Here is a 19,006-nt window from a genome sequence, read left to right as displayed (position 1 = left end):
AGATGCTCAATAAAGGCTAGAAAAGCCTCTTTCCTAGCAGAGGCTGAGCATGCTGGCTCTGGTCCAACAAAGCACTTAAGCACGCGCCTAACTTAAATTTGACTTCACTGGGGCTCTTCACAGGCTTATAAGTTAAGCACATTCTCCAGAAATCTGCTACAGCAAGACCAGAGAAAACAAGAAGCTATTAAGGAACCCAAATCTTAGTCAACAGCGAGGTTCGCATGCCTTTGGAAAGCACCCCAGCCAAAGAGCAACGCAGTATGGCCATTTCCACTGACTTTGGAAAACTCCAAGCCATCAGAAACTGCTTCTTAAATATAAAATAATATGTAAAAAAAAAAATAAAGGTATTAAGAATATCACGATCAAATTCTCTTCACCTTCTTTCAGCTCAAGGTGAGTAGAGCTTGAAGCAGACACATATTTACAGGTACGTGCAGAACTGGAACCCCCTTGTTTCAGCTTAAGCCGGTGCCAGCTTGAAAAAAATACTGAATTCACTGCGCTGTTTCTTGCCGAGGAAACACTGTCCTGTAGGTAAAGCACTGACCTCAAACGCCTCGCGGCCGATTCCCACAAACAGTGAGGTAAGCCACAAACAGCTCCTGCAACGCTGGCAAGACACTACAAAGGCTGGTATTTGGCAAAGGAGTAAGAGCGCGTCCCCCTGCGTATCTCTGCTGGGTTTGTCTCCCTCGTTAGAACTGCCATAGCTCAACGCTGTTCATCTCCACCCCGTCTGCCCGGCGGTGCCACAGGGCATTGGGGTATCACCGGCCGCTGCTCCTGCTCTGCTCCCCGTACGACCCTCGGGTGAACACAGACAGCTCTGGTGCCTCACACAGCCACCGACAACACTTCTGGGCTTAAAAATTATTCATCTACTGATAGGAGAAGAAATTCAAATTTTAAGTTCGCTGCCAGAAGTTGAAAGAGTACAGAAATTTTGAGTACAGTGCATATTCGAGCATATACTCCCTGCATACACACACAGAGCTTAATTACAACAAAGCAAGAAGCAAACAACAATTAGTCTTTATTAACAATTAAAATCTCGCTGTGGTGCTGGTTTTCTCCCTAGCAAGTTAATGCCTGTACAGTGAGAAAGGCATGATAAACAGGGTTTTAAAACTGAAACCGATTCAGGGTAAATATGAAAAGGGGTTCCCACAAGAGGAATTAACATTTACACTGAGCAGCATCTGCACCTTCCGGAGAGCCGGGCGCTGCAAAGCTCGCTGGCTCCCTCTGCCGCCTTCCTACCGGGAGCGGGGACAGACGCTCTCTCCTCATCCCCAAAACCCTGCCAGGTTGGGGCTCGTTGCAAGCGCCCGGTCCATTTGGTTCAGGACGGCTCGCAGACCCTCCCCAGGCACAGTGAGGGGCAGCCCCACGGTCACATCCCGCTCCCACCAGTCTCCCCCTGGAGCGCTGCTCCAGCCACCCCCAGCAGCACCCGCTCCAAGGAACAGCATTTATTTTATGGCCAGTATGCTTCTTTTATTTATTATCCCTTCGTATCTTTCTCTTAATAGACACTGGTTCAGGACATAAACCAAAGATCGGTGGGGATCAACTAAACGCTTTGCCTTTCTGCTGCCAGAGGTAGGATAAATCCAGGCGAGACCCGGTTTCGTTTCCGGAGCACGCACAAGGAACCGGGCTGCGGGATGACTGGTCTCTTCCACCGCGGAGTCTGCCGGTCGTGTACACTGACACGGCTACAACACGCAGGTTCAATGGCAGCTGACTCTCAGGGCATTATTTTTCTACACTGCTGCTGCTTGGCTGAGAGTGGGAGCGCAGCACACGGGAGCACTGACCTGTTCACAGAGTGCAGCTCCCAGGTGAGAACGTTTCCAGTGAACCCCCTTTTTTTTTTTTTTTTTTTTTTATTATTTAAAGCACCACCCAACGTCGTATGGCAAATGCTGTCAACACCCGGCTCTTGCCAGCAGAGCTCCTGGCGCAGCAGGGCCCGGGTCGGGGAGGAAAGCTCTAACCTGTACAATTTGCAGAGCAAAACAGACAGTTTCAAGGTTTTAAAACCATTACTTGAAGTACAAAGGCTGGGGGAGGCCCCAAACACACACCGACCGCATCCTCCCGAAGAGGGCAAGGGCACTCTTACAACAGCTCTGAAAAACAGAGATAATCAAGCAGCCCACTATAATTATCAAGCGTTGTTCTGATTCCCATTTAACATCTTTAGATACCAAGCTATTTTAAATAAACACACACACACGATGCTGACAAAGTATTAGTCGCGTTGTCTTCGCAGCCACCCTCCGAGCTACCAACGACCGAGCAGCGTTCCAGGCAGGAGGCCAGTAGCAACTTTCACAAAAGGTCATTCCCTTTTTCACTCCCAGCCCAGGAAGAACCATGTCTCACCACAACGCCGAAGTGAACGCACAAGCACCTTCTGGCAAACCTCTGGAGACACTTTACACTTGGAAAAAGCCAAAATTCCACAGCCCCGTTTTTACCCGGACTTGAAGAGGTCGGTTTTTTACACCTTGATGTTTTTGAGGGAAAGCAGGTAAAATTTCAGGTTGTGAAGTTCCCCTTGAACTTGACAGAGAGCGTAACATGCAGCTGCAGGGGGATTTGATTTCCTCAGGATACAGCCCGTACAGGTGACTGCAATGACAGAGCACTTTCAGCCAGCACATGTATCTAGACATTCATCTCAGCAGCTCCTTAGCATCACGTAACGTTACCAACTGCTGAGTCCATGTGAGCCTGGGGCTTAAACTAAAACTAAAGCTTCTCCTTGGCACAGCAGCAGCAGCTGGATAAAGACAATTGCCTTTTGCCACCAGTTTCCATCCTGTTAGCTAAATGTGATCTGTAGGAAGATACTTCCAACAAATCAAGAATTCCATAAGGGATCAAAATTCTAAACATAAATACAATTAAAGCCTTCTAATATTAATGCACACTTTTTATTATATTAAAATCAGGCAATGGTCTGATACAATAAAAAGGCTGCTTATGGAATACTGTTATGTTAAACTTTAATTACAGAGGATGTTAAATCCTTACAACTAATATTTTCCTCCAAAGAGTTAATGGAAACATCAATTGTTCATTGACTTGATAGCTGCTGCTTTAAAATGTGTTTATTTTTACTTTTTTCTTTTTTTCTTTTTTTTTTCCTCTTTTTTTTACACAAACACTGAATTTGTCATAAAACTTAGGACACACTAGGTTGGTTGTATGTAAGCTTGCATCCACATTTCAGCAGTTAGTGGTCCGAAACAGTAAACCAGAAAAGGCAGTGATTTGCCAGGATGCAAAGCCAATTAAGGTCCTTAATCTGCTGTATGCACCGCTTCCCCAGAATCCTCACTGAAGAGATTTCTCTTCCAAGACTTACAGAATCCTAACAAAATCTACTACACTGATTTGATTTGTCTGTAGTCGTCACATCTTTAGAAGGGCCAAACATTAAGTGCAACATTTCGTTCACTGACATTCTTGGGTCAATCCAAAGCACCAAAATACAACTAGAGCTGGAGTGTGTGTTCAGAATCTCTACGTGCAGCGTTTCCCCGTTAAAGTTTGGCAGCAGAAGATTTCGGCAATCCTGGTAAATTACTGCTCTTTTCACCACGTCAAAAGCCTATCTAATAACATCGGCCGTGGCCAGCTTGGCGGTGTGGCAGCAGTGCTGAGGGACAGGGAAAGTCCAAGTTTGCGAGCAGAATAGATACTCTTGTTTCCCAGGCTGGTGAAGACTAAATTTGTCGCAAAACCAAAATGATAAGCAGGAGGGAAAAGGTCAAGTTATTGCCCCAACACTGACCCCTGGCTGGCCAGGGGTGAGAAGAGTCACGAAGAGGGGCAAAAAGAAAGCAGCACCCCCACTAAAAAAGAGGGGAAGAGGGAAGAGATTAAAAGAACCCCGAATCCCTCACCCAAAGCCCACGCCACAGGTGAGGGGGACCAGGAAGAGAAATACAATCTATGCCTTGGCCAAAAGAAGGAAAAGCTTGCCCCAGATTATCAGGGCATTTAAAAAAAATAATAAAAAACCAAAAACAACCACAGTCACATTCAGCCTTTACTAGAGATAGCACAAAGGGAGGGATGACTGAGGTTAGCACACATCCCCATTAGTAGTCCATAAAGCCCAGTGTAGTACTGGAAGCAAAAACCTTTGTGTCTACTCTAATAAATAGCCCTGAGCTTCGAACTCTATTGCAAAAGACAGAAAAAGGAAAAAAAAAAAAAAAAACAACAAAACCCAGGCCAGACACACAGCAAGGTGATTGTGGGATGTATGCTTTCACAGTTAAGTTAGATGTGCCACACTGGTCTTGACAGTAATAAATTTAAATAGACTTTTCCTGATACCAGAAGTTCAGCTATGTGGACAGTGGTTACACGACAGGATTATTTGTTATAGCACAACTTATATTTCAAATGAAAAAAATTAGTATCATTTACAGTATCTCAAGAAAAACTTCCTTTGAATGGGAACTTCCTTTCCAGTATTTTGAGGTCTACAAGATGCATCTAGAAAATTTACTACTGTGGAAAATGAAGACAGCTTAAATTGAATAAGGGGGGCATGTTTGTTTTGTTTGTTTGTTTGTTTTAATTAATTGCTGTAACATTGTCCTTCAGGTGGCTGAGGAAGTTTCATATTTTCTTTAGACATCATTAGACGCCGAAGCTCTTGCAGAACAACTTTGATACTATAAGAATTCTGCCATTTTGCTAGGACTGATATGGCTCTGGGGTCCACCTAAAATAGACAAAAACACCATTCCTGTCAGAATCGATAAGTTTCATGCACGTAACTCCCACCACCACCCTCCGACTAAAGATCCGATAAGCAAGCTGGGTGGAAGAAATCACAGAAAGCAAAAGCAACGAAGTGGTTTCCTAAAAGCATAATAAATCCCCACATGATGCAACTATTTGTGAGTTGCGAAAGTGCAGGAAAGGTAAATTCCAAGTTTCAATTTCAGAACATACTTGGCCCATGTATTTCCCTTCTACCCGCCTCACCTTCTACTCAGAAAAATGGCACCAGCAAGTAAGTAAGTAGTTAAGCAAGTTGCAAGTATAAACAAAGCATTAATTAGAAGCTTTGTATGAAAACCACGTTAAAACGAATAAAAACAAAAAACTTACCACTCCGTTAGAACTATTTACTCCATTCATATTAATTTTTGTTACAAATCTTACAAATGGAGGTGCTTCTGGATACTTAGGCCCACATTCTATTTTAAGGCTGTATATTCTGTTTTCATAAATTGTCTGAGGGGAAAAGAAAGGGGGGAACAATTAAATCAGGCAGTTCAATAAGCATTTGGTTAAAACAGTGGTTACTTTAGGGACACATGAGCTACTAAACAGGGCAGCCGCTTATATACCACATCAGCTACTCTGGGGCTCATTTTATAATACTCAAGAGTATCAACTGTTACCTCATCAGGGTAATAAATTCAACTGGTCTTTTAAACATCAAATTTTCATATAAGGAATGAAACTGGCATTGCTTCCCATTCACCAACTGAAATGATTTTTTTAATCATCACTAGCTCAGATACCTACTTTTCAACCAATCTTTATAAAGCAGCTTTGTTTTATCAGTTTACTAATCAGACACACTACCTTGAAATGGAAGCCACAGCTTTAGCTTAGGCAGCTATCTAAAGTCAGACTGTCCTAGAACTGCACTTGAAAAATATTCTTTGGTCATAAAACAATGTGCCAGTTCTCAGAAAGGAGAAGGCTCCAAGATTTTCAACGCAATTCAAAGTACATCCTGATCCCACACAGCATTATCACTTTGTCTCCACAGCAGTAACACTGTTGTACTTAGCAGCTAATAGACGGAAATCCTGGATCATGAATTTTTAACTAACCACTCACCGGGTACAGAGCAGAGACAAATGTAACAAGGCTACATTGATTCTTCAATATTTGAAATTAATTAAAAGAAACAACAGTTAATGTTATTCTGCATCCTGAGAATAACTGGTTTTGATGTGCTGCTCTGCTGCAGCCTGGCACAGAGCTCTCCCTAAGCTGGGCAACGCCGGCAGAAAGATTCAACAGGGACAGGATCATCAGGGGAAGTTCAGACAGACAAGCTCTCCAGATTTAGAGCTTCTGCAATAAACTTTACACTCACAAGGCAGTGACCATGAGCAAAAATGCAGGGAACGTGCGAGTGCAGAAGCCCAGAAGCAGCCAGGAGCTCCTGCTCACCTGCAGCAGCAGAGCACCACAGCTCCATCAGAATCTAAAGAACAGTTGCCCAACATACAAAATCTTCTCCACCTAGAACTCCAAGCAATCCCTTTCAAGGGGCTAGCTGTTATGCCCATGAAATTCTTAATATTTCCCTTAACGTTAATGAGTATTTTGATGCAAATCATTACCAAAATATGTAAGAACTGACTTCCTAATTCAGCTGCTTCTCATCTGTGCAAATGAAGTGGCTTTAAGCCAGCCTGCAGCGGGACCAGCCCCTGGCCAGCCCTGGCTGGCAGTGGTACCTCGTGGTCACTCCTCCAGCGCTTGGCCAGACAGCCTTGCCAGCCAGGGCAGTGACCCACTGAATGCTCTCACAAAGTTTTGGGGAAGAAAAAGTCATCTGTCAGCTCTGCTCGGACTGCCCAGCTCTCCTGACTGAGTCCCTGAGCACAGAGCAATTAACAGCACACGGGTTTGTGCAGGTTTTTAGGGTCTTTGCAAATAACCGCACCACATTAAGACTAGTGAATGGAAAGCCTTGACCATGCACATGTCTATAGCCAATATAACATGTGCAGATAAAGCTGAAGTTTTGACAGTGCCACTCTTTTTAAATAGCTTGTATAAACAAGCTGAATCACTGGCTGTGAAACCATCCACATGAAGTCTGGGAAGAAGGACGCTTCCATGTATGGCAGCAGGGACACTCAGAGCAGCAGCACGTACCTAACTGCACCACAGGTCATTTTTTCCCTCTGGGATGCCCAACAAAAGGTTCTTCCACCTTTCTACCCAGATTTTAATCCCAGAAAACAGGATTTTAATTTTTTTTTTCCAAAGCCAGTATTCCCACATCCTATTAAGGAAAAAAAATGGTAATAATAGAACCACATATGAACAGTGCTAAAAGCAGGACAGCCACTTGGCAAACAAGAATGACTGAAAGCTCCCAGAATCTCTCTCAATACAGCCTGTTGCTTTCAAGCAATAAGCTCAAAAGAACTCAAGACACTTTTGGAAAAAATCTGTATTCATAAGTGTGTCAGAAAGACAAAAGAGACACAGCTGAATCAACTTCCATGATAGTCCTCTAAGCTTGATTAGCAGTACAACACGAACTATGAATTTCTATCATCACTGACAAGTCAGCATATGCCTGTTTGCACATTTCAGTTTCTATTTAATTTTCTAAATTAGATTTCAAGGTTGCTTAAATTTTCCATAAAGTCTATGCACACAGTAAGCTTTCTTCAGTCTTAATGCAGGCTCATTAACACTCTCCTATTGTTCTAAAATCAAATGCTGTTCTAGAAAATTGTTTGGGTATATCATAAACAAATGAAATGATCACGAATGGGGAGATGCTAACAATGGCACGCAAAAAGTAAACAACACTTCTGGACAAGATAGAAAATACTGCATGTGTAATGCCATTATAACATAAATTCTTGCACAACATGGTGTGTCAGAAAAGGAAACTGGTAGAATGGAAACACAGAGGGCAGTGGCATGATTAAAGGCCTGTAAAGGTTTCCATATAATAGATGGAGGACACTGGAATTACAGACAAGTGATACTGAGGCCAGCTCTAGCAGATAACATCTACTGATGCAGGATGGGAATCAGTTACTTGCACTTCATGGTAAGGATAATAAGGAAACAGAACAGGGATAACACATTGAGACAACAGACAAGTTTTGGTTTTGGAATTCGTGCATACATACAATGCACAATCAAGTCCTCGAGTTCACTGCCAGAGAGCAGAAACCCACAGTTTAGTAGGGTTTGGGGATGAGGAGAAAAGAGAGAAGGAGAACACAACAATACTACCACAAAGACTAGTAGCATTATAAGAAGCTACTTGGGGAGAGAACATTCAGAGAAGAAATTGAATTTATTAAGATCTGAGTTTCCCGAGTTAGCTGAAACTCTACAAGAGCAAGTCAGTACTGCTGCAATAAAAACAAACCCATAAAAGACTAGCTGTACTGAACAAAACATCCATGTTTTACCTACATTAGCTCCATATGTAATCTCACTAGCCGAAGGATTTTAAACCTTGCTGTATTCAAGAGTACAGGATACTAGAATCCTGGAATCTCAAAAGTTATGTCTTAATGAATCTGTAAATATAAAGCAGACACGTAACAGAACTAACCAGATAAAGGCATTAAAAGTTCCAAATCATAAGCAAAAAGACATACAGATACATGAAACCCATTATTATATGGAACTTGACCCTTCAACATAAATCACTGGCTAAAGTGTTTTTTCACTCCTTTGTGTTTTGCTTTCTACTTCATTGGTTAGACTAAGAGAAGAAAAGGGGGTGATGAAAAAGAAATTAACAGTACTATTTTAATATTTAAGTGGATACTTACTCTTGGAGGCCCAATAATCATTCCTGTCCATCTTGTAAGTGTCATATCTTCATCATCTTCAAGGCCCCAGCTAACTGTTCCATCACCTACTCCTTTCTGACCTTCTTCAAGTTCTTCCAACAGGCGAAAATTACGAGGAACTTTTACTCCTGAAAAAAATCAGAAAAATATTTTGAGTTGAGAAATCTTGTAAGGAAATAAAGCTAGAGTAATTTCATCAATAAATTTCACTTTTGGTCATTCTACAGAAAACATTTTGGGTAAAAACATAAAAATACCACTATTTTTTGAATGACAATATTTCATCACTATGAAGAAGATATCCACATATTTAGCTTGCATTTTTCAAGCAAAACCAAGGCACCCACAATCAAACACGCTAAAAGGCTGACAGGCCAGATATTAGGGAAGGCAGTAAAATGAAAGGAAACCTCTGTCCATTCAGAGATACACAGGGCATTATGGAGCTCTAATTAGCACTTCTATACAATTTATAGTATAAAAATTTAAAAGATTCTACAAAATGACACCATGAAAGGCCTGACATCACTCAACTTACTCAGAGCTTTTAAAAATACCATTCAAAGCAAATAAAACTCTTTCATAACATTAGTAGGTTAATCTGAAGTTAATTTAAGTGGGCTTTGTCAGCAGCAATAGCATTCTTTGTACTTATGACCTCTGCCACCAAGGAACTGCAGCACTTCTTAATTGCTGGCACATTTATCCTTAAAACACCCAGCAAAACAGAGAAATTTTCTTATCTGCATTACATTAATAAAAAAAATGGCATAGAGAGCTTAGATGACACATCCAAGGTCACACACTATGTCCGTGGTGAAGGAGGATCTCGAACCCAGGCCACAGGGGACTTAATTACTCATTCTTCTTCAAGGAATCCCTACCTCAGCCACAGAACACAAATCCACTCTAGGCCACCGCTTCTCCTTCAGGGTACCTGTGTGAATCATGTCTCTCTCCAACTGCAACAAAATTATTGCCAGGATATATTTAACAAAGTTATTTTCACCTGACATAAAAAAAAGGTTGGATTTGGGGTTTGGAGGTTTTTTCCCCCCTAGTAGTACGATGTTAACTATTGACCAGCATGTAATAACAGAAAATCATAACTAATCCCTTTCTTCACTGTCACTTAGTGAACCCAGCAAACTTCTCGATCAGAAGCCAGCGTTTGCTCATGCCCAGGGCACCACAAGTGCAGGACATCCGGAAGGGACTGAGTAAGGGCTTGGAAATGTGGAAAACACTGAGGATCTAAGGCTTTGTGAAACATAGCAGTGCTTAAAATCTATTAACTCTGGTAACTTTAAAATCCCTTTTAAATATATTAATCACCTAAAGAAACTAAACATCAGTGATGATTTTGCTGCAGAATTAGTTGCCCAAATTTCATTCACTACAAAGCAAGCATAAAAGAAACCAAAGCAGCAAATTACTGAAGGAATTGGTTTGTTGGCCAATTTGATACACATCTAAGATAATCACACTGAAGAATATTCAGGATTCACTAATGCAGCTGTAGCAACGGTATGAAGAGAAACCCAGGATGAGAAAAGCGTCGCCAGAAGAGGCCAGAGCTGCAGGGGCTGCACCAGACCGTGGGCACGGGGGCTCCAGCACGACTCAGCCCCAGCTCCATGGCAAACCCACATCTCTGCCTCCCAGCCAGACCGCGCTGTTACCATGGCTGCTGAGTAACACACGTCTCTGGCTGCGAAAGGAAATGAGTCAGTTGGGGCTGGTGAAGCCATCACCATAAGATTAACCAAGTCTCAAACCCTCGGTGGTTAACAGGACCTCCCGGGGACCGCTGTCATTTCCCCTGCACAAAAAACTCCAGCATTTCCCCTCCTGGTAAGTCTTAAACGTGAGCAGTATGTACCTTGTGTACCTCGGGCACATGAAGGTCCAAGTATGCAGCTCATGCCCAAGTTGTGACAGATTAGCCTCATCATTTTTAATTATATTCCCAATACTCTCCACACTATTGTTAGGGGAGGCAGAGAAGAGAGCAGTCTAGCTCCAACACAGGAGATAAGAGAGCTGGGGGACAAGAGGAAGGGATGGAGTACAAGTTGAAGGACAAGACGCCACCTTTACTTACACACACTACCTATTTGCAATTTTTTCTGCAGCAGATGCAGGGGATTGCTGGTGATGGGGAATGACTCACGGCCGTGCGATGCCTGAAGCTGCCACCTGGCTTCAGCCCTGGGAAAGAAAGGGCCAGGGAAGAAGGACAAACAAAAGACAAACAAAAGGTCTTTCTGGTGGGTGAACTCCACCCTTCGGTCTGACACAGCAGCTCTTCGCAACGCAGGTGACGCCTCAAAGGAAACTGTCTGTGGTTATTATTAGAAACCCAACCTGCACCTCTCCCCACTCACAGAAGCAATAAGCCGAAGCCAACAGAAGATCTGCCTCGAAAGTGTCGTGTTGCCAAAAAATACCCTCTCTTCTGGACGACAGCATCACTACACTTAACAAGCATCATCTCAGTCTCTGCACTTGATAATACCACTTCATATTTATCGGTGGTGTGAAGATAAATTACTGATATTTATTTACTTAAACCAAAACAGGTAACTTAGGATGAACCAGCTTTATGGTAAGCAGACACAGGCCACACACACCAAAGAAGAAAACCAAAAATATTGCCCGTCTACCCTTCCTCTGAGCATCACACACCCTGTTCACCAAGCGAGGCAGGAATCCCATGTGAACAAAATTATGTGATCACGTAATTGAAAATTACATCATCACATACATATTCGACCAAGGCTGAAAGGCAGCTTTAATTGTGACATTTGCTAACCAGAACTAGGCTTGGCCTTGCAACCTTACAGGAAGAGAGTATTTCCGAGCTCTCCCAAGATACAGCTGCTCTGATTCAGCATGAATCAGAGCAATAAAAGAGTCACACAGGATCTTAGAGTCCTCTGACAAGTCTGAGATCTACAGAGAGCCAGCTACTCATACCGTGCACTGGCTGCTATCACATGGAAAAAGTTAACATAAAAGACTATTAATTCCACGGCATCTGCTCACTTATGAGCACTACAGGAGCACTGGTGGCAAAATGAGGTGGGAAATATTTGAGTTTTTATGCACTTCACAGAAAATAAAACAATCATGGGAGATGGTTGGTCACTTCAACAAACCACCCTGTCCAACAGCATCGTTGCCTTCTAAAAATGTTTTATCCCTGTGCTAAAGCTCAGAGGTGTAACATGGAAGACCAGCACCTCAGCCACTACACGATACAAGTGCAGAGTCACACCAAAGACGGTAATTCAGCTCCCTCCCTGACACATTCTCAGGAGATTCCACAGGAAGAGGAACACACACATATAAAAGCCTATGGCCATATCATCATAAATGCTTTATATCATTTCAAAATAACCTGCCCTTAAGCAAGGCAGAGTAAAGACCAGATTCACCCTTCTGGTCAGCCTGGAAAGATGCAGGAAGCCATTAAGCCAACCCCGTCTCCCCTTCATCTGCAATGGCCTGGAGCACTCATGGTCAGCTACCACACACTGCTGGGACCTGAACCTCAGAAACCACACAAGCTTTATCACTTGTGGTCATACACAAACATATCATCATCATGTTTGCTGTCCACCAAGATTCCTAGAAAGTGATCCGATCTGTTCTAGGCATACACAGTATTTGCCAAGTAACTTCCATGGCTACACCATGGCAGACTGGGAGTTAGGAGATGTCCCGTGCCAGCTGACACAACCATGAGTCAACTGCACGTCGTCCTCACACCCCCCAATAAATACCTTGCATAATCTTTTTAGTGTACTTTCAAGGCAGTAACCAAACAAACCTGTTTTTCTAAGTGTCCTTCATTTAACACAAGAAAACCTAAATAAAGTATGAGGCAATTAAAAAGTCATCAGGTTGTTGAAAGTACTTTCAGTTAGGCATTTTTATTTAGCCTTTGCTATGGTTCAGGAAGACTCTCAAATAGCAGCTTCGTCTGATACAAGAATACAATAGTATCTAGATAATTGCTTCACTTGCAGCTTGCCTGACCGCACAGAAATACTCCCAGAAATGGAAGTGAAAAAAACTTTTCAGAGCAGCAGAAGATATTTACTATTAATCACAACAATCGCAACCCTATGAAAGGTAAATTATACTGCACTGACAAGGTAAGATCTCCAACGGCACAGGTTTGCAGTCCCTTTAAAAGTTCACCTTTTAGTAAATGTGCATTTGTGAAGCCTCAACCCTGGACAGTAGTTCACCAGTTACAAGTTCATGAAATATTTTTATGGCAAACTGGGGAACAAAATAAACTACAAACTGAGTTTCCAGAAAGTCAGGACGTGTACTTTGCAGAGTTTAAAGTTGCGGTTAAGAAGGTGCCAGGTTTTGGGTGACATCCTCTTCAGCCTTCAAATGGAATCCGGACCTTCCCTTTTCCTCGTCAAAACCTCCCCCTGACGCCAGTGCTGCCAGGCAGATGGGCACTGCCGAGCCTTTTCTCCCACTGCACCGCTCCTTGCTAAGCAGTGAGCTGCAAGACTGACAGACAGCGAGCTGAAAGGAGACAAAAGGAGTTCGACTCTGTCTGGTCAGGATCTCACTAAGAAAAGTTCCGCACTAGGAAAGAACCAAATTATTGCTGGAAGACAGTTAAATGAAGACCTCAAAGCACTCCCAGATTTACCTTGTATCACAGCACCACTAAAGATACGCAGAGACACAACTGAATGTGCCTTAGGATAGTTTTAAGAGTGATTTTACCAGTCTGAGATTGTTCTCATCTTCAATTTACATTCATGGGAAGTACGTAGTACATTTTTAACAAGTTAAAACCAAAACTTTCTGACAGACTGCACTTTTTAATCTTTTAATTCTCCACAGTTACATAGTAGAAGCAATTCCAACTTCAGAAACCTTATCAAGCTGAAAACAGCACAGTGAAACCAGTGAAACAAGGTGGACAATATGCCTTTGAGAGTAAATCCTCTTCTTGATTCTTTTTCATCAGTGTCAGTAGAACAAAATATACACCTCCCACAAAAACTTGAAGAATACATTTCTCTTTCCTTTCTAAAGTGAAATCAAACTACAGACATTTCTTTTCAGGATTAAAGCATAAATATACTGCACAGGACACCTCAGCAAAGCACACAGAAGCTGCACTTCACTCGTTAGGGGCTGTAAAAAGAGGAACTGTCTTTTTGCTGAAGTTTTCTCGACATCTTCACCGGTAACAGGCAACTTATCAAACTGGTCTTTCAGGCCAATTTTAACTCTGCTTTCTGCACTAGTTCCTGATTTACAGAAACTCAAGTGAACTGAAATGCAATAGGTTTAAACACGTGTGTTGCTTAAGTATGTTAAAGCCCCTTCTGTCACTTGTTTTTGTGTATTTGATGTTTAGCCTTAATTACAGCCAATATATTTCTCATCTCTTTGCAGAGATTGCAACTATTGAAAATTTCATAGCTGACCCTTGCAGCACTGCAATTTTAAAATACAAATAAATCATTCCTTGTCACAATGGTATATAAGGTTTCTGAAGTGATGGAATATTTAAGACTGAATAAAGGGCTTTCAGCAACTGTCACAAAATCTTTCAGGAGACAGGAACTTTACATTCCTTGCATCGTCTTTATAGTCATGATTTCCACTCTGATAACGCAGGCAGGTACCGAGATATTTTCCAGATGCAAAATAACTTCCTGAGCACTTGAAACGATCTGAAGTGTTTTCTGTTGTGTGCAAGCTACAGCGCTGGTTCTGTCTTGCAATACTTTCAGCACATTACTTGAAAACAGATCACTTTAAAATATGTCTGGGGTGGACTGGCAGTGTCACTGAGGTCTGAAGCCAAATAAAGCTTTCCAGCAGCTGAAGAGTTAAAATCAGATGGCTTGTATCGCAGCTGAAATTCTGTGGCTTGTATCGCAGCTGAAAAGCAAAGCATTACCAGCTCAGCTAGAAGTTACTCTAGAAAACAAGTCACCCTGAACTAGCATCCTGGACAAAACCTTTACGCCGAATCTCACCCAGGAAAAACCCACCGTTTCCTCTGCATTGTGAAAAGAAACGGTTGTTACTGAGGGACAGCTGAGCGCTCCCCTCCAGCTGCCTCTCCTCCCCACTGAGTATCACCAGGTTTTCATTTGCACCACCCACCAAAGGGTGAACGCACAAGCAGGTTCACAGATTTTAAGAAAAACTTTGAAGAGCAAGATGCAGTGGTGACAGACCAAGGCAAAGTTACCTGTTCTGTACGAGACCCCAGTGTAACGCCGGAGCCGACAGCCCGGGTGGGGAGTGGCAGGAGCAGGACACACACCCCCCTGGACTTTGCTTCTGGGCCAGGCCCAAGTCAGACTTGGCAGGAAAGTGCATGAGCTAATCAGGAGGTAGAAACTGAGTAGTCTCATCTTGACTCGCAATAATTAAAAGACGCCCTCACAACCTGAAAATTCCAGCCTTCATACACCTTACAAAAATTGTGCTACATCTTCTATGTATGATCCTTACCTACTCACATATTTAATATCCTAATGAATCACTTTAAGTTCTCAGCCAAAATGGCATTTTTCAAATATATTATGTAATTTATATCATTATACATGAAAAGCCTCAACTGAGTATCTTCTTGAAAGAGTTTTGAACTATTCACCCTTCTATTTAATCTACTGCATCCTTCCATTACAATACACAAAGAAGCTCTGCAATCAACTCTTTAGCACCTGCTATTTCATGCGTTTTTATAGTCCATCTTATTTAAGGAGGCACATTTTATCTTCCCAGTTTCTCTTCAATTACTTTTTCCCTACCCTTGAGTATTTTACTTACAGACTTAGAAAGCACTTGGTGGCTGACAATATTTATTTTGAGATAACAATGACTATTGCATGCAGTGCGCTCCAAAGGAGACATCACGGTCCATTTGCAGAGGCAGGGTACACCTTTTATATCCTTCAACATGCAGTTTCTTCTATGTTTTAATGTCTTGTTTGCTTTTCACAAGCATAACTTTGAGTTTACAGTGATGTTATGGGTCCCCTCAACAATTACAAATATATACTTTTAGCGTACTGTACTAAAACCATTCTGGGCTATTCTCTCTTGCTAGCAGTATTAAGTCACATATATCAGTACCATCGTGCCTGTTCACCTAATGAATTGTCCTTCTGGAGTTCTTCACATTCCTCTGACTTTGAATAACTTAAATCTGGGCAAATCATCTTACTACTCAATTCTTCCAGGCTGTTGGTAAATGCAGTGTCTACCACAGCCCTGCAGCAGACACCCTAGACAGACCTATGAAAGAAAAGTGTGTTAAATGAGATTGTTAAACTTTTCCCAGGATGAAAGTGAGAAAAACAGGATTCCATAGGCCATCATGGTCAGGTTTTGACCTTTTATAATACCGGAATCTGCAGGACAGTGACGTGGAGCAAGCTCCTGTAGCCTAACTGCAACACAGACCCCACGCAGCTCAACCTCCCTGGGGGGCCACGGAGTACATGAGCCTCTGAGGAACCCTAATGTCTCGGCTACATCACCTCTGGTACCTGAGCGCTCCTGCGCAACACCTCAGTCTGAAGGACGGATAGACAAACGTTTACAGTTTGGGTGTCCGCAGTCTCCTATGAAAAACCATATTAGAGTGATTAAAGTCAACCCTTTCTTTTTATTCATATATTAAGTGCGTGCGTAGGAAACCCACGTTATCAGCAACACAGAATTCTCCTCTGTATAAGTGACACTGGTGGACCTTGCAGCATAACATTTCTTCCAGGTAAGGGTTTAGGGTTTTTTCCCCTGTTTTCTACCTGTTTATTAGATACAACCCTAAGGCTTATCTGTCCAATTCCCAGGACCAGCCCTATGACCTTTTTAAGTTACAGGGACATTTGCTACCATTTCTTCCTCTGGGTCAGTAGCTGCTTTTAAAGAAAGACTCAGTATTTTTCACCCTCCATTTTTGTTTAAGCTCCTTTGCTGAATGACTATAAACTTAGTATATCAAGTATATCCAAGTGTTTTATAAACAAGTATGAATACCTTAAGATTCCATGAACCAAAAATTAGCAAAACCTGTTTTACCTATGAGAAAAGATACCACTAAGCTACTTGCCCAAAGTCCCACAGCGAATCAATCAGTAGTGGGGAACAAGAAAGTGTCTCTCCCAGGCTCTATTTGTATGTGCCAGGCAATGCCTTCAGTGCAGTATCAAGAAGGAACCACACAAACTGCATTGCAGTGCCACCACCACCATCAGTAACTGGACACTGTGTTGTTCTCTTTATCAGAAGAGGACAATCTCCATCCTTTACTATCACAACAAGAAAATGCAGAGCACTGCTGTTCGGGCAGCCTGTGATTTACAGCTGGACAAAGCTCTAAGGTTCCCACCAATGCAAGCTGCTGGTCTGCACCTGAAGGTTTCCCCATATGGAATTTTGGGTTTACTGCAAAAGTTCAGTGTTACTGCAACACATATTTATACGTCACACGCTGATTTTCCCTTTCCCCCCCAGAGGCAGTTAAACACACAGGCTCTCATGAGCAGCTGAAGTGCAGTGCTTGTCAGATGCCCACATTGTAGACGCAACAAACTGAGGCCCCTCCTCACATCCACCTGGCTGCACATCGCTTCACGTTCCAGCACTGAAGACTCGAGACAGCTTTCAGAAATCCATGAAATAACAGGAAGCAATCCAAAAGGCACAATGTGGCTAGCAGATGATAGTTAGCGACAGCTTATCACAAAGACTGTTCGCTGCAGAAGGAAAGCTGTGCGGTAGGACTGGCTTTGGACTTCATCACCGCAACCCAAGTCCCTTTCCACACGTACCCCTCCATGACCACCCAGACAATTAACTCATGAAGCTGCACTGGCTTAAAAAGAAAAATATTTGCCTTGTTCTTCCAGCCAAATACAAGATGAAAAGTCAGCAGCTTGAAAGGATTATTAAGAAAGTATGGCAGCCAGAATAGTGTGACATAAGAGGGAAAGAAGGCTCCACTACATTTTTTGTGTATTTTAATCAAGGGTTCCAACACCTCACAATCAGGTACGTTCAAACACAGATCTGTAAAACATAATTCTCAGGACAGCATCCACTGCATTTTAAATGTGGTTTTATAAACTCGATTATTATGAATTCTCAGCACTATGATGGCTGTTCTTAAAAGCTGAGAGTGGCCATTAATAGAGACTTGTCAGTAAAAAAAGAATTCCAAAATATTTTTGTTGCATTTTCAAGAGCAGTCTTCTGGTGATCTCATATTTAAATTTCAAATGAAGTAATCTGAAAACGAGTATTACAGACCCTATATAGACTTATGAAAACGGGAAAGTGAAACTGGTTAAACAGAAGTGAAACTAATTTATTCGATCTGTCGAAGTTCATTACAGGATGTCAGCAGAAAAAAACACATTCAAAATCTAGTTGCAGTATTTTTGTTTAACGTGTAATGACAAATCCAAAGATAGAATTTGTTTAACTACTCAAAACAGGCAAATAGCAATTTTAAAGGAAAAAATTATACTGAATTCTTGAAGCATTCGTGTTCTGACAAGGAAGTTACATCCTTCTGATGTAACAGGAAGATGTAATTAGTGAAAAAGATTTTTAAAGCAGCGAATTTCACCCTGGTAGCTGCAGTCACGGCTCAGTGATTGAACCAGGGGTCAGCTCTGACCACACGGAACTCGCCAGAAAAGGAGCAGGTTAACAAAAACGCCGGGGGCTGCTAGGGGGCTCGGGCGGCTGCCAGCGGCCGGGCGCTGCTCGCCCCAGGCCCCAACCTCAGCACCGAGCCCGGGGCTGCGGGCCCAGCCGGCGGGTCCCGGTCCCGGTCCCAGCCCCGGCAGCCTGGCCCAGCGCCGCGTCCCGGTGCCAGCTCGCAGAGAGCCGCGGCGGCCTTCCCCCAGGGCCCGCTCGGGCCCCGCGCAGCCCTCCCGGCCCCGCACCGGGCTCGCCCCGCCGGGGCCGCTCCCACCGCCAGGCCTCAGCAGCCCCCAGGGGAGGCGCCGGACGCGCCCGCCGGCGAACTGCGGCAAAGCGGTGGGGACCGGCTCCACCACCCAAACCGGGCACCAGGCCCCTCTCCGGGCCGCGCCCCTCGGCCCGGCCCCACCGCCGCCGCCCCCCCTTCCCCCACCCGGCGCCTCCCGGCCTAGCGCCCGCCGCCGCCCCTCCAGCCCCGACACACCCAGCCGGGCTGCCCGGCCGCCGGCAGCCCACCGCGCCGCCGCCCGCCGGGGCCGTGGGTGCCCCGCGACGAGGAGCGGCCCAAGCCGGCCCGCCACCCCACCGGCCCGCCGCCCGCTCACCCGCACCCGTGGTGGCCGCCATCTTGCGCCGCTGCCGCCGGAGCCCCGCCCCCT

At 43.6% G+C, this 19,006-nt stretch overlaps 1 protein-coding gene across 2 annotated transcripts; it reads right to left on the bottom strand.

The window, feature by feature from the left end:
• Positions 1 to 1,910: 1,910 nt before the first annotated feature.
• UBE2V1 (ubiquitin conjugating enzyme E2 V1) lies at positions 1,911 to 19,006 on the bottom strand. 2 transcript variants are annotated; one of them, XM_074157772.1, is made up of 4 exons: positions 18,953 to 19,006; positions 8,604 to 8,752; positions 5,152 to 5,277; positions 1,911 to 4,759 (listed from the first exon to the last, which is right to left on the bottom strand). In XM_074157772.1, the coding sequence occupies exons 1-4, from the start codon at positions 18,972 to 18,974 to the stop codon at positions 4,613 to 4,615; spliced, it is 444 nt and encodes a 147-aa protein (XP_074013873.1). In that variant the 5' UTR covers positions 18,975 to 19,006; the 3' UTR covers positions 1,911 to 4,612. The 2 variants fall into 2 exon arrangements, with proteins under 2 accessions (XP_074013873.1, XP_074013874.1); XM_074157773.1 differs by having other exon boundaries at positions 18,959 to 18,999.

The sequence above is a fragment of the Numenius arquata genome, chromosome 12 (genome assembly GCF_964106895.1).
Source record: "Numenius arquata chromosome 12, bNumArq3.hap1.1, whole genome shotgun sequence".
NCBI lineage: Eukaryota > Metazoa > Chordata > Aves > Charadriiformes > Scolopacidae > Numenius > Numenius arquata.
Note: the sequence above shows the minus strand (reverse complement) of the source record. Positions and strands in the feature narration are given on the sequence as shown.

Bases quoted from the DNA above. Each gene is read 5' to 3' on its own strand.
- UBE2V1 (XM_074157772.1), bottom strand. From the start codon at position 18,974: ATGGCGGCCACCACGGGTGCGG. The intron at 8,753-18,952 runs GTGAGCGGGCGG...GATTTTTTTCAG, and splicing joins GGCGGCCACCACGGGTGCGG to GAGTAAAAGTTCCTCGTAAT. The intron at 4,760-5,151 runs GTAAGTTTTTTG...TGTCTATTTTAG, and splicing joins TAAATAGTTCTAACGGAGTG to GTGGACCCCAGAGCCATATC.